The following is a 15,563-nucleotide window of genomic DNA, read 5'->3' on the forward strand; positions in this document are numbered from 1 at the left end:
AATGATGTCAGTATAATCAGAACGGGCTGTCCAATAAAAGCTCTGACTATTTGTGTTGTTCTTCTGGTGCCACTAAAACCCCCATTCCAGTGTTCTCATGATTAACCTGTTACACTCATATTCACCTTTTTCATGTTGCACCACTGTTTTGTTTAACTATTTATCAGTAAACAGGATAAAAGATTTCGGTTTAGGGACCTCTGTTTTAAAGCAATCAGAGAAAAAAGATCTTCCACAATATTTCGTGTATGTTTGTGTACAGGATACCATGGCAACTGAAACACATTGTATTATGTTGGAGTTGGAGCTGATAAATATTGAGCAGCAATTGATTGTACTGGCTTGTAGCATTCTTTTCTCTGCAGTAATTTGAATATGAAATATACAGTATAAATATATCCTGAATATGTATAACCCTTGCTAATTTTTCTCAAAATGACAGTGAGATGTGAGAGTCAATGGTCAGATCGAACACAAGATCTCCGCCCTACTTACAAACTGCAGACCTTCCTGTAACAATTAGACGGCGGCTCATGTGCCTTTAAGAGGCCGGAGGATGTTGTGAACAGGGTCTTATTCATAACAAACCATTAAGCATCAGGTAACAAGTCATAATGTATACAATATATTGTGTTTTTGTCTTCAATTCTTGGCGTCCAGCCGCAGCCCCACACCCCTGCTTCCTGTCTTTCTTCTCACTGTGTCGACAGACTGCTTGTGTGTAAAAAGAGACTTAAACACAAAAAGTCTAACATCTGGTTCAGTTCTGACAACTGCTGTTTTATACTTTGGTCTCACTAATTCATATCTGGTTCCATATTCTTTAATCACCCTTTTTAATTTTTCATGCACAAAAGTAGCCAAAAGTAGGCCTACGCTAGGGTGGGGAAATTGATTGATTTGTAATTTTCAAGGAGCCATTTCTGCTTATTTTTGGTTGGTGTGTTATACTTTTTTTACATTTATCTTGCAGTGGTCTTTGTACAGACCATTGGCTCTCACAAATCCCTGTAATCATGAACACAACTTGTAAGGATTATCAAGCTATGTTTTTAAGTAGGAATGTTTTTTATTATTCATTTTGCAAAATTATTTTGGACATTTGGTGGCAGTGTCTAGATTCACAGGGTTGTATTTGTAGGGCTATAGGTGATAGGATATGCCAGGCACAGGTAGATGGATTCAAAATAAACACACTCTAACTTAACAGATTCATATTTTCCTTATTTATCTTATTATCTTATTTTGCTTTATATTGGCAAGGGTTCAACTTTAATCAAACTAAAATATCTATTATATTAAAGTAGGACACAAGAACATTGTCAATTTAAATAAAGTTGACACAAGCAATTGTGGGTCATTTTTTCTTCTCTCCTTTCGTTAAGGATGTCCCAGCGTATCCTCTGCTAGGACATTATAAAGGAAGTAATGATGCAGCTTTCGCTTTCATTTAGAGAACAGCTCTTATCATGGCTGGTACTCATAAATCTGTGCGGGTCTGCATGAGAATACTTAGCAACTAGAAAAATCATACACTTGGAAGGCAAAAAGATTTTCATTACACCTACATTTTATAACCATTTTGGTTTCCAACGATAATGAAAACCAGCTAAGTGAACAAAACAATGACTGTGCTGTTTTAGCCCCTTCTTTAAAGCCCTTATTCGTGCTTTAAATGAATGTAAGCCGACAGCAGACAATAGACCAACAACACCTTCTGGACGACACAGAAAACAAAAAGTCTGAAAGAATGGCAGGGCTGCACTTCTATAAATTCCTCTATGTCTTTTAGCTGTATACCCGTTTTCATCTTCCTCTTTTTCCTCAATTATTTTTTGAAGTTTGAGTAACATTGAGAGCAAGTTAAAACCAGAGTCCGATCCTTTTATGTGTAAACGTATCCCAAAAAAAAAATCTTTATATGTAACAGGAAGTGCTGATGATGAGGAGGAGGCTGAGGGCTCACCTCTCATCAGGAGTGTCGACATGGAACGTCCTCTCGATGACAGTGGTCCACTGCAGACAGCGGATGATGAAGGTGTTTGGTTTTGGTCGCTCTGTCTTCATCAGCTGGCATTCTGGAGGTCACACAGAGAAAGCCGTGTCATTACATAGATGATTGTTTGTAGTTTTTGTTTTATGACATATGTGATGAAGGCGTGTGTTTGCGTCTCACTTGCTACAGAGAAGTTATTGAGTGGGTAGGCCAGGTCAGAGTCCTGTGGTTTGTCCTTGTAGCCAATGAAAGAGCCGTCTGACTTCAGCAGAAAGTAGCGTGGTCGCCAGTTCTTGATGTACTCACCTGCAGAGAAAAAGTGACACAGACAGGTCACACCCTGATACAATCACATATGTTCAAACAGAAAAGAACTTAACACATAGCAATCATTTTAATATTGTGTGAATGAAAGGAACCAGTACCTGTAATGCTATGTAAATACAATTTTTAAATGTAAGTGCCTCTTAAACCAAGTTTAAAGGTGCTGTACACTGAAAACAGTTCAAACTGAAAATTATGAATATTAAAAACAACTAGAAGAAAGACACTGATAATTCTTGTAAAAGTCATTTTGTTTCACTACATTACCATTCCATCTGATGTATGCCGCTTTTTGTTTGTACCCGGGATATTGAATGAATCTCAAAAGTGTCACTGGGTCTAAAGAACACCTGTGTATCCTCCCTGCCAGGTGAGATTTCTATAAATCTTGCCGGTATTTGGGTCTGATTCCTTGCTAAGCAGATGAAGCAACCCTCTTTGTTAACATCTCATAGTGAGAAGTGCGGTAGCCGGTTAAAAGGAGGCAGGAGGAGAGTTTTCCTTGAATCATTTTAATTTCAACACCATATATTGTGGTTTTGGTTTACACTTGGGCAGAACCAGCACAGGAAAAAGTAAAGAATTAACTCAAGAAACATAAAAAGCTGAGAAAAAAGGCCAGTGATAGAGAAATGTCCAATACAACAATCAACCCTGGTCATTTTGAAGGATTCAAAACTGATCCAATTTTTTTGAAACATGTAACAAGATGGGGTTTAAAATCAATACAGGAATAAGTGCTGGTGGATAAAAAAAATGCTAGATAACTTTACTTGAATGCAGCCAAATGTATCTATATTAGCCAATATCAACAATAAATTAAACTTCCTAGTATTTGCTTTGTTGCTGGTGTGACATCACAACTATTTCTACTCATGTTTTGTGATCCATGTTGGCCAGACTTTTCCATCAATTTAGAAGCCTGTCAAGCAACATTTTAATCAATATTAAAACAACACTTCATGTCAATATCACACTGTCTGTTATATAGGCAGCTACATTAAGAATCGGTGGCATTTGAAGTCATTTTAGGCAGGGTTTTTGAAAATTCCAATCTGAATTTACCCACAATTTTTCCAGCAAGCTCCCCTAGGGAGTCAGGGTGAGAATGCAGCAGGAAATAATCAGTAAAATTAACCGCAAGCAAGTGGGCATGGTTGATGAGGGTTATGTCATGTGACCAGATCCCAACCTATGCACAGTTGGTGTGATCTCTGTACATGTAATGAAGTTTCTTCATTAAGTTTTCTGTTCCCCGGCTTGTTCATCCCTGCAATGTCATTGATACATAGCATTTATACTAAGGCTAAAAGTGTCTTCATAGTGTTGTATTCTGTTACATTGTCTGCCGTTTCCAGCATACATTTATGGTATGTCTTGAGACCCCCCCCCCCCCCCCCCCCGCAGATACACCACCTATCCAATAGGGCTTTAAAACTTGTAGAAAACTCCTGATATTTGCCGGAGGAGCTGTATGTGTAAACGCAAACAGCCAAATTTTTCACTCTGACTTCACCCTGCCAGCCCTCTAGTATTTTTTTCTGCTGCAAGTCCAAGTGAGCAGATGTGAGAACACAGCAGGAGTGTGTATGCACGTGTATTTATTTAAAATACAAGCAATCAACGCCTTTATACATCCAGCTAAAGAGGAAAAATGTGTAAGAGAAATACAGTAGAAGAGTGCTGCTAATCCTCATTCCCCAGCCACAAAGTGTTTGGTGTCCTGCTGTGCTGACTCATCAGTTTGTGACAGAATTAAAAAAAATGTTGGAATACATTAATCTGGCCTGCTGATGTGGTGGCATCTTACAGAGTCATGTTAGCACCAGAGCTAACAGAGAACAGGGGGCTGTAACCAAAGTGTGTGTGTTTCAGTGATCAATGACTGAGCTGAATTGTCTCAGCATCTATCCATCAACTCAAACTCTGACGAAACTCTCCTCACACATCTGATGACTCACACGTCTTCTGAAAAACAGTGATGAGGATAACAAAGACAGAAACGGGAAGACAAACGAGTCAGACAGTTCCACTAAAAGGCTGGTGAGAAGCAGAGGAAGAGCAAGTTAACAACATGAGATAACTTCCAGGAACATCTAAATTATATATGCTGCAAGTAAATTCTGAATGTCTGCCGGTCAATCATTTTAAAAAAGAGCATTGGTGCGTCTATAAAAGATCATAAAAGGCTGCAGTGCTGGTCAATTCTTGAACAGGCATCATAATTCACATAAAAAGGCTCCACAGCTGATACAACTCGAAAAAGGCCAAAAACGACTTTTCTTTAAGTTATTTTGAAGAAATAAACAGCAGGAAACTAAAAACTGCATCATTAAACAAATGTCCAGTCTGACCGTAGTATGCAAGTTATGTTCTCAATGCATCACATTGACAGAGTGACAGATTTATGAAATAAATCTTTAACAGTGTAGTCGCAGCATTACACTTCAATGTTATACACGTTAGGAGGATAATCAGTCAATGTATCCACATGGCACATTTACATGGCGACATAAGGCTACAGGAGTTAACCATTTCATATATGGTTGGTGGTTTGAAAATGACAGAGCTAAAAAAAAAAAACCACATTATATAATCTAGATATGTGTTGGTTTTTTTGCAGGATGTGGTGGTGCAAATGTCAGTGAGTTATTAAAAATCTGATTTTATACAGAAACACCTTTGTATCCCCTCTGAAACAGAAATCCATAGTTGATGTATAATTTTGCCCTAAATTATGATCCTTATTAAAACTAGCAAAGTAGCCTGAATGCAATGGAGTCAGCGTCCACACATCGGAGAACAACAAAGAGAACAATACTGCATCTTTTTACCAACTCTGCTGCCTATTTTGAGTCATTTTAGTCGGATACAGCCACAACACTCCAGGATTTATCAATAAAGGAACGCTGTCCACGTTCTGTGCCTGTGCTTGTGCTCAGGCATGAAATGTACCTTGCCGAAGCAGACCTCTTCCAAGCGTGCCAGGGCCCAGGATGTGTACCGTGCTTGAACACAAAACAGACCAGTCACGCTAGTCAAACAAACTGGAATTTGAAGGTGAAGCGTGCTGTGTGTAATCTGCTTAGTTACGACAACTTATTTTGTTGTTTCCTATTATCTCAGGAAGTGGAAGCATGCAGATGTGAAACAGGAGAGGCCCCAGGATGGAACCTTGAGGAACTCCACATGTAATTTTTGTCAGATTTGAAGTTACCCATAGACCCAAAGAAGTCCCTGTCCTTTAGGAAAGACTAAAACCAGTTTCCTCCTGTGCCCAGTTTTCTAGTCGGTTGATTTATATATTGTGGACAACTGTGTCAAACGCAGCACTGAGATCAAGTAGAACTAAGACTGAAGTTCTGCCACTGTCTGGGTTCAAAGGGATGTCATTAAATACCTTAACCAAAGCAACCTCAGTGCTGTGATGTGGTGGAAAACCTGACTTGAAGATATGTTCAAGGCAAAGATAACATTTGTTTACAGCTATTGAGATTTATGTAGGTTCTGCAAGTTTATCCAAAAAAGTTCAAAGACAATACAATGAGAACTTATGAGAACTCAAATCAAGAGCACACAACCATCTATTTAGGGCAGATGGTTGTATACCCATGAGTCTGGTTCAACTCAAATGTCTGTCTGACAAGGGGTAGTTTTTCTTTCTAATGTTGGCTAGTGCTTGTTCATGGTGGATGAATGCTGGGTCTCTTTGAATGATGTAACAATGAATTTGGTGTAGACCAGATCTTTATGTATATGTATTAGATACATTTGGACCTGCTTGTGGTCATATAAACAAAAAAATATAACTCTGTGACTTAAGATGTAAGGCTCTGACACTTAAAGTTTTGTGATTTGGGGGATAGAAAAGTGCAAAATAGACACTCTTTCTTTCTATTAACTCAATTAACTTATTTTGATTGATTACCCACTGGTTTACAATCTGAATAGAATTATTTTATGACACATCCTCTACAGAAGGATATTAGCTGAAAAATCACATTGAAGGAGTTATGCAGCCTCTCATTATTCCCCCAGTCTTTGCTCAACTGTCCCCACAAACCAGTATCAATTTTTTTTCCTTCTAAAGCCTTATTTTGCAATAACTGTTTTAATCTTTTTTATAACAACAGCTTAAAACAGTTTGTGATCAGGTCAGGTCAATCAGGCCCAATCCATTCACATTTATAACAAATAAAACAGGTTATAACTTACAACATCCACTAACTTTTACTGGTCAGTCAAGAATGGCAATGTTTACTTGAATTCAAAGTTCATTCTATTTTGGTTTATTTCAAAAGATACGCTTATTCAATCCAGTTTCAAAATCTTGCTGAACTGGATGTGAACCCACAGTTTTGATTTCACAAGCCCAGAGAGCTAATGGGGCTGTAAGGAATGAATTAAAAGAGTACATGGAGGTGCAATAAACAATTGAGGGACTTGCAGGGGCTGGAGAGGAAGGAACCAGAATGTTAGGTCATCCTCTGTATGCTCATAGTGCCACAGAGAAACTTCCCCCTGCCTGCCAGCCAACAGGCCTGTGCTCAGCCCAGAGACACACCTCCAGCACACACTAGCACACATACGCTTAAATCACTGTGAGAAAAACACAGCAGCCAAGTGCAGCTCAGACTGGGTTGCAGCCCTGCAAAGCCAGCCTTCTCAGTCGCCGTCTGGCAGGTAAACAACCATTGTTTGGAGGTGCTGTTCTTCAAACTGGGAGACAGACTCATACTGTGTCTACACCAAGCTGCAGAAAAACACACACTCTTTTCTGACTCAGCCCTGTGTTTTCAACAACCAACAAAATGTGTTTTACTATAGCACCCTTAACATCAAATTAATCTGAAAATACTTCATCTTGTATTTTCAGTCAGTTCAAAGCATTCGAAAAAATTACAGGAACCTTGTCGAACACCATCGAACACCACCACCTATGTTACAGCAAAGATAAACAAACAATTTTTCGCCTATTACTCTCTATAGCTCCTTTCACACATGCACTGCTCTCCTGCAAATTCAGCAATACCCAGGTGGGCTGCATATGAGAATACAAATATCTGAATCTGTTGACCTGGACTTATAGCACAATTTTCCCTGCCAGCTCTCTGGAAAAAAAAGATCCATATGAAGACCAAGTGAAAGATGTATGGATGGCGCAGGTAATTGTCAAGAATTATTGAGAGGGAATGGGTGATGACATTCACGTTAAAGTCTTTATATGTGATTTTTCACACTTAAATATAATATAAATCAAGTATATCCTCTGAAAATAACTCTGTGAGTCATGACTGTCTACAATGGGTGTAACACCCGAGTCCCACTGTCTGCGATGTTTTCCGAGTTTTCCGAGTCATATCTTCAGTTTGTTTACATCGCCGGGACGGCCGGCTGACTCCTCCCCTCACGAATAAAAGTTGTTTAATTGAGGGACTAGAGAAAAGAAGAATAACATACTGTACTCACTGCTTAACTGTGTTTCTAGATCACGCTCATTTCAGGTAAATTTACATGCAGTGTGAAGATACGAGCATAATAAAGATCACTAGCATTAGCATGCTAACACAACAATGCACCGCAAGTTGTTTTGGTTTCATGCTGGTGCTCAAGGGCGACATCTGCTGGATCAAATAAAGCCTTTAAGCAGAGTTTCGCTGCTTTATACTTTTTACCACACGCCTTACTTGCCTGTATTTTATTTTACACCATTTTCTTTGTATTTAAGCTATATCCTATGCATGCTTGTAAATTTGCACAAATACATTGCCAATGTTTCAGTACCAAAACGTTTCCAATGTATTTTGTGACATTTTGACGGTGTGCAATTAATTGGGCAGCACAATTCACAAGCAGATAAAACTGACTGACACCATGTTGTCAACAGAGTAAATTCACTTAAAAGAACAAATGGAGTAACACCAGCAAGGTCAACATACTGGTAGTTCTTTCTTTTTCTCTTGTATTATAATGTTGGAGTAATAGGCTAATACATCAGGAATAAATTGGCACCAATGATTCTGAGGGTAGCTAACAGCAAGCTTTAGTTTCATCTGACTGCGTCAAAAAAGTGTTAAGAAATGAATAAATATACCCATGCTTAGTGAAAAAGTATTGCTTGTTTACAAAATATATGTTTTCTTATTTATTTTTGATGAATTCAGTGACAACCTGTAACTTTTAGTTCCTGTGTGCTAGTTGGGTTTGACACAAAATTCAAGGCAGGCTTTGAATGGATGCAAAATCAGTAGAGGAAGAAGATACATCCTCTTTTGGATACACTACTGTTTATTCCTAGCAATGCATTGATATTTATGGTCTTTTAATGAGGTTTATTGACACTGACAAAAATATGAAATAGCATGACCCAGAGACATTTCTGCATTAAATCTATACATGGTTGAATGGACACTTAGTTGATGAAAAAATGGACCTGACCTCTTTTCTGCACCCAGCCTTCCTTGACGACGTTCTGGTCGCTCATGGTGGCTTCTCCTCGTCACCAGTCCTCCCAGTTCTCCCAGTGTGCTGACGGTGAAGGGACAGCTGTCGGAGGGGGGGGGGGGGTTGGTGGTGCTAGTGGGACAGCTTGTTCAGCTGAAGCTCAATCAGCCAGCCTTCTGTCTGACCACTTGACCTCCGTCCTACCTGCACCCAGTCTCACCTAACCTCGGAACTTGTTCCTGTATTCTCTCTCTTTCTCACAATCACTTTCTCTTTCCTCCTCTCGCCCGCCGACCTGACCTCACTTTCCCCGTCCTCACCCTTCCTTGTCTTCTTCACCTCTTTTGGTTGGTTTCTGCTCCCCTCCTTCTCTCACTCCCTTTTCCTTCTTGCTCTCTTCTTGTTTTAGTTTTCCTTCAATCCTGTTCTGGAACTCTATCTTCTTCTTCCTCTTCTTCTTCTACTGTGTTCAGGCGCTCCAGCGGTGAGTCAGCCTGAAGGGAAAGGGAGGCAGAGAAAGAAGAGAAGGGAGAAAACACACACACAGAGCAGGTCAGTGGATAGTTTCCCTCACACAGCAAAAACAGCATTGTTCAGAGACTTGTTCAGAGCCTTGACACACTTCCTGCCTCCTTGCTTCCTTCAGTACTTGCCCTCCTTAGATACCTTCTCACAATTTCTCCTTCTCATTTCCTTCTCTAGTTCTCTGGCTTCTTCATTAACTCCTTTTTCTGCTCCCAATCAATTAATTCTCTCAATCTGTGTTTCCATTTTCCCTGCTTCCCTCACTTTCCTTCTTTTACTATTCATCTCTCCTTTCACATTGCCTTGGCTCCTCACATCTTCTCATCTTTCCCTTCCTTTGTTTCCCCCTGTTTCCTTCTCTATTCTTCCAACCTTTTTCTATCATTACTCTTTCCCTATTCTACGGTAAAGATTTGTAAATATGTAGAATCTGTACTCATGAGGCTGTATTTTCATAATGGTTTTCTGGATTCCGATTGTAATACTTTTGTGGTCATTGTATTGACCAATCTAATCAGCAGACGTTGGTGTATGCATGGAAAACAGTCTGTATGGAGAACAAAATTAGGCAGAACACTATCCACAGTAATGATATCCCGGCTCCCATCAGCAGTAATCTGACGCTGAATTATTCACCTCTATAAACTGCATGCAACCATCCACTTTAGATCAAACATTGTGCGAACAATCATCTTAATACTGTCGCAAAGTCAATCAGTGTTTAGTTTATTCAACTTCCTGGAACGCATCAGAAATGATCAATCCAACCTCCATTCAACAAACTTCTTTTCTTGAAGACAAATTAAAAAGAAAGTTTGGATTTTTTTTTTTTTTTTTTACAAATCTGCTTCATGATGTTATTACAGCACATTTTTAAAGCAAGAAAATCAGAAAAACCTCCTCCTCTCCTTCCTTTTCTTTCCTCCGATCCATCCGTCCATCATTAATCTGCTCATATTTAACCGACACTTCTCCCTTACTTTCTCTTTTACCTCTCTCCTCTGCTGGTCCCCCCCCCCCCCTTGTGTCCTTCTCCTCCTGTTCATCTCGTTTCCTCATTTCTCCTTCACTCTCTCCAAATGTTTTTCCTTTTTGCATCCTCCTATACTGCATTTCCTTTTTCACCTTTCCTCTTTTTTTCCTGTATTTCCTCTCTTCCTCTTCTTCCAGAATTCTCTGTTCCTTCTCACAATTTCAGCCTCCCATGGTTCTTCTCCTCTTCCTCCTCTCGCCCTCTTTTCTGTCCCTCTCTCGTACTACTTCTTCCCTTATACTTTCATTTTCTCTTATCCATTCTTTCTTTCCTCTTTAGTCCCTTCCCTCCTTACTCCTTCTCTCCCACCTCCCTTTCTTTCCAATACTGATCACTCTTTTTTACCTGAACTAATTATACCTGCTCTTTCTCTGCTTTCTTCCGTCTTTCTTAGTCCCATCCCTTTCAAACTATCATTTCCTTGTCTCCCTTTCTATATCCTTTGTTCTTTTCTTCGTCACTGTTTTCCTCTTGCCTTACTTTTTCTTTAACTACATCACTGGCCCTATTTTCCGAAAAGTCATGTCTGCTTCTCCATTTTCTTTGCAGTCACAAGCAAGTCTTTTTCCTCCTCCTAGTCCTTTACTCCCTCCATTCCCCACCTTTTTCTCCAATTCTCCTTTCTCTCTTTCTCTCCATAAGTTCTTCTCTATGAACTTTTACTCCTTCCCCGTCTGGCCTTCCATCATTTTATCCTCCGCCCCTACAAAATGATGGTAGTTCTTTCTTTCTTTTTTCAATGCCAAATTATCACTTCTCTTTTCTTTTCCCCCTTCCTCTTTCTTTTACAAACACTTCTTCTATCCAACTCACTAATTTCTTTACTCCCTACTTTGTTTCACCCTTTGTCCACTAAATCCTACTTTCCTCTTCATCCTTCCTTCTCCCCATCTGCCCTTTTTCAACACCTCCACCAACACTTTTACCCTTTAAAGTTTAAACCATTGTTTGAATCAGAAAATCCTGAGATATTGCTCTTTTGAAAGCCACCTGACTCCACTGACAGAAACTGTTAAGTTAGTTTGCAGAACACGGTCTTGATGGTCTACAACAGCCTCTAGTTGTTTGCGTTATAGACTCATATAGCAATCATTAGATCTTACGAGACAATGGCATGTTTCTGCAATAGTTTTTCCCAACCCTGCACCCTGGTAAAAGCAAAAAATAACATAAACATCACATAATATATTGTGTTCATTAGAATGATTTTCTATTCCTCATGTAAATAACTCTGAAGTCACTTGTCTTTAAAATGTGCTAAAGTATAAGACTCAGAAAAGACTGCCTCATAATATATCAATCACAGAGTTTTCTATATTGTTACTCATCATGAGATAACCTTTTTGTCAAACTCAATGTGTCATGTTTTTGTAATTGCAAATGTCCAAAAAACAAAAAGCATCCTTAAAGAAACAAACCTTTATGTTGAAGTGAAATCCATTATTTTTAAGCAGACACCAACATTACATCACTCCCTTCAAAGCAACCAGACTCCATTGACAAAAAACGCATTTGAATTTGCAGAATACTGAAGAGGCTCGTCTACCACTGTAATCAGTAATGTGTCCAATCAATTCTTTATTGTACTATGTTTCAAAATAATTCCAGAATAATAATTTTTCTTTTATATCGTGCATCTAGGGCTGGGAGATATGGACCAAAACTCATATCTATATATTTATTAGCTGAATGGCGATACTCGATATATATCGATATGTACTTTATTAACAGTGAAAACACATGGAAAATAAACTACCTTTTTGTGAATTTAAAAAGTAATATTATAAAATAAAAATGTTCCTTAAATACAATAAAAGAGAGAGAGAGGAGGAGCAGGGTTAAGAGGGACAGACAGTCAGTCATCATCAGTGAGATGAGAAAAAGGTGACCTGGCACCTCTGTAACGTTATTTTAATGCAACATAAACTATATCCATATTAACCATATTGTCTTACCCTGTATCTTGTTTGAAAATATATCGATATATCTTAAAAACTCGATATATCCCCAGCCCTACGTGCATCCATTATATATTTCATACCTGAATTTTACGAAGAACTAAACACTAATGTGTGTTGTTTTTTTTCATCTGATACTCATGGCTAGCCTTTTCTGTACAATTTCATATATTATAACTAATAAATAAAGGATGTCACTATAATGACAATGGTTATCACTATGACATTTTAGAGCCAAATATTAAAACAATGCATGATGTGTTATGGTTGCTTCAATGCACATCACACACTTACTTAATCAATGAGAAGATCCAAGGCTGGAAAACAAATGCGAGCCCTCCAATGACAACAAAAACAATGGCTGACAGGAGCAGCCTCTGTCTATTTCGGAAGCCGGTTAAGAGCCACAAACACCCCCCAAACCCTGGCTCTTATTTATTGGCCGGCATGTTTGGTTCCCGCACCGTGCACACAAACAAACAAATACTGAAAAAAAACAGCTTTTGTTTCAAGGGCGTATGGTGTCATTATGTGTTACATAACAACATCCGCTTTCGTGCTCCATTACATTTCAACGCTGGAGACGTGGATACATATCTGACAGCGACTATTTCACCGCATATTCATGATAAAATCACCGGGTGTGGGGTGCCCGGGTCAGGGCGACGGTTGTGTAAGCCAGGTTGGCCTCTGATGGCTCGGCTACAGGAGGAGAACTAGCCAGGGATGCTAGCGGGAGGGGGATGATGCTACTGCTAATGTTAGCCGGTTAGCAAGCAGGATGCCTGGCTGGCAGGCCGACACACAGTCACTGGCAGGAGATGGAGCTGGTTCATGTACCATTTTCATCTTTTTGTTGCATCAACTGAAACGTCTTATCACTGATTATCCATTTATTTATTTACCTCAGACTGAAATGCGAGGCTGCATTTTAGAATAATGATGTGCAGTTCATGAACGAGTCGATTCTTTGAAGTGACTGAGGGGAGCAGATGATCCGACCCTTTTTATCCACACACAAAACATGGTTAAATGAAATGTAAACTAACTGCAAGATAAACTAAAAACATTTCATATGTCGTTTTTATTTTTCTCAGTATATATTGCAGATTAAATAAAATATATGTATATAAGTCTATTTTTAATTGCACAGTTTAAGTTTGATTCATCTAGAGGTATTCTTTAAATCTTTTTTGTGGTTAATATTTATGTATGGGAGGGGGGGGGGTCGGTTTTATGGTTAATTTGTAACAAATGTTTCATGTCATGTACGTCTTTGTAACCTGCTACTGGATGCTTTGAATTTCCCTCGGGATCAATAAAGTATCTCTCTATCTATCTATCTATCTGTATGTATGTACAAATCAACTATATTTAATACGTACATACCTATGGATGATGTTTAATATTTGAACAGATTTTATATTGTACAGGTTTGCTGCAAAGAAAGTTTTGTTGTGTTCTTTTATACAATGACAATAAAGTGCCTTGCCTATCCCAACCAGTCCTGTCCTACTCGAGAGTCATGATTACAATATATATCATAGTATTATAATATCCTCTGATACTTATATGCAATAATATATGGAATTGGTGCAATAACATACTGTGAATGCTCAAACTACTCATAGGGCTGAACAACGCAGCTCTATTACTGCTCTTCTGCTCTGTAATTGTGCTCTCTCTTTTTTTATGTATTTCCTTACTCTTTGCTGCTGTAACACTGTAAATGTCCCTGTTGTGGAATAATAAAAGTTTATCTTATCTTATGAGCAACATTATTCAGCAGTGTGTTGGGCAATATCACATTGCATGGAGTGCTATTGTGCTGTCTATCAAGTCAACACAGCTGGGATTTTATCAAAGGAAGGTTGCAGTGTAAAAAATTACAAAACTTGTCTAAATTGTGAAGTGTAAAGCTGGAAGTGAAAAAAGAGCTGTTTGAAAGCTGAGCTAAATGATGCGTCTCACTGAAGAGAGATGAAATTCCCATCAGTATTTTTGAAGGGATGGGAGACCGGGGAGGAGGTGAAGAGGGGGGGAAACGGGGAGTTCGGGGCGGGGGGGTCGTTCATCACAGAGATGGGCCGAGGCCATACGGACGGTACCGATATCATTACAAGCCCTCCCCTCCCTCATGCAGCAGCAGCATCCCGGCGCCGCATCCCTCCATCCCAGACTGGCGAATGACGAAGCAGCAGCAGCAGCTCCGCTAACAGCAGCTAGCTAGTATGCTAACCTCCGCTCCCACCCGCGACAAACCCGCTCCACGTTCCCCCAAAAACCACGACCCCCACCCCTTCCTTTCCCCCCCCCTCTCCCTCATCCTGCCTAGAGCCAGTTAAAGCATGTTATAATAATTATTTTACCTGGTAGTCGAAGAATGATAGGGATGCCCCCTCCTCCTCCTCCTTCCCTCCTCTATGGCCACTGGAGCATCCGACGGAGGAACGTCCCTCAGCGGCGAAAGCAGGAGGAGGACAGCGATGGATCCATAGCCGCGGATGCCGTGTCCAGCCGAAAAGAGAGGAGGGTTTTTGTGTCCCAGACAGACAGACACAAGAACGGACGGACACCACCAGCTCCCTCCGCAGCTCCGCAAGGAAACCTCGCTCGGCTCCGAGTCGGCACGTCACGTTCAGCCAGATCTGACTGGGAGGACTCCTGCTGCATTCAGGGGCGGTCGGAAATAAATGCATACACCCAATGACCCATCCAGCCGGAAAATAGACTGATACTGGGGATTTGAAGCACTTTGTCTATAAATCAAGGCCAAAAACGAGCATCATTAGGGGCACGTTAAAACATTTTATTATCATGATTAAAGACAAAACGCTTAAAAAATAACATAAAACATTAATACATTAATACAACATTGATTATTTTCACATTTTTTAATAATAAGTTGTATATCCAATAAATCTCAAACAAAAGTAACAAAGAGAGATCTCTGTGGAAAATAATGTAAATTAATTTTGCAGTCTTAAATCCAGATAATTTCCAGATATTGTATACACATGTTATTGGTTTGAGATTATATGAGATTCAAATGTTAATCTCAATTGATAAAATGTGTAGACTATTCTTTTTTTTATTTGTAAATTTTATTTCATTCAAACAAACAATAAAGTTAAGAAAAACAAACAAACATAAAATCTCAAATGTTGAATGAAAAGGAGCAGAAACAAGACTAATCTTATAATATCTGCCCCTCTTTCACAAAGCATTAATTAAAACAAAACAGAACACTTAATTCAAAAACAATTAAAATTAAATGAAATTG

The 15,563-nt window shown here is 39.2% G+C and overlaps 1 protein-coding gene across 1 annotated transcript in view; it reads right to left on the minus strand.

Annotated features, from left to right (window-relative positions):
* The window catches only part of akt3b (v-akt murine thymoma viral oncogene homolog 3b), a 29,217-nt gene extending 14,433 nt beyond the window's left edge, over window positions 1-14,784 (minus strand). Inside the window, exons 1-4 of the mRNA XM_061049097.1 lie at window positions 14,650-14,784; window positions 8,759-9,258; window positions 2,177-2,302; window positions 1,967-2,078 (exon numbers count right to left, since the gene is read on the minus strand). Of these exons, the coding sequence (XP_060905080.1) occupies window positions 1,967-2,078; window positions 2,177-2,302; window positions 8,759-8,804 (284 nt within the window). The 5' untranslated portion in view covers window positions 8,805-9,258; window positions 14,650-14,784. The remainder of the gene's footprint in view (window positions 1-1,966; window positions 2,079-2,176; window positions 2,303-8,758; window positions 9,259-14,649) is intronic.
* Window positions 14,785-15,563: the final 779 nt, after the last annotated feature.

This window comes from Labrus mixtus, chromosome 2 (assembly GCF_963584025.1).
Source record: "Labrus mixtus chromosome 2, fLabMix1.1, whole genome shotgun sequence".
Lineage (NCBI taxonomy): Eukaryota > Metazoa > Chordata > Actinopteri > Labriformes > Labridae > Labrus > Labrus mixtus.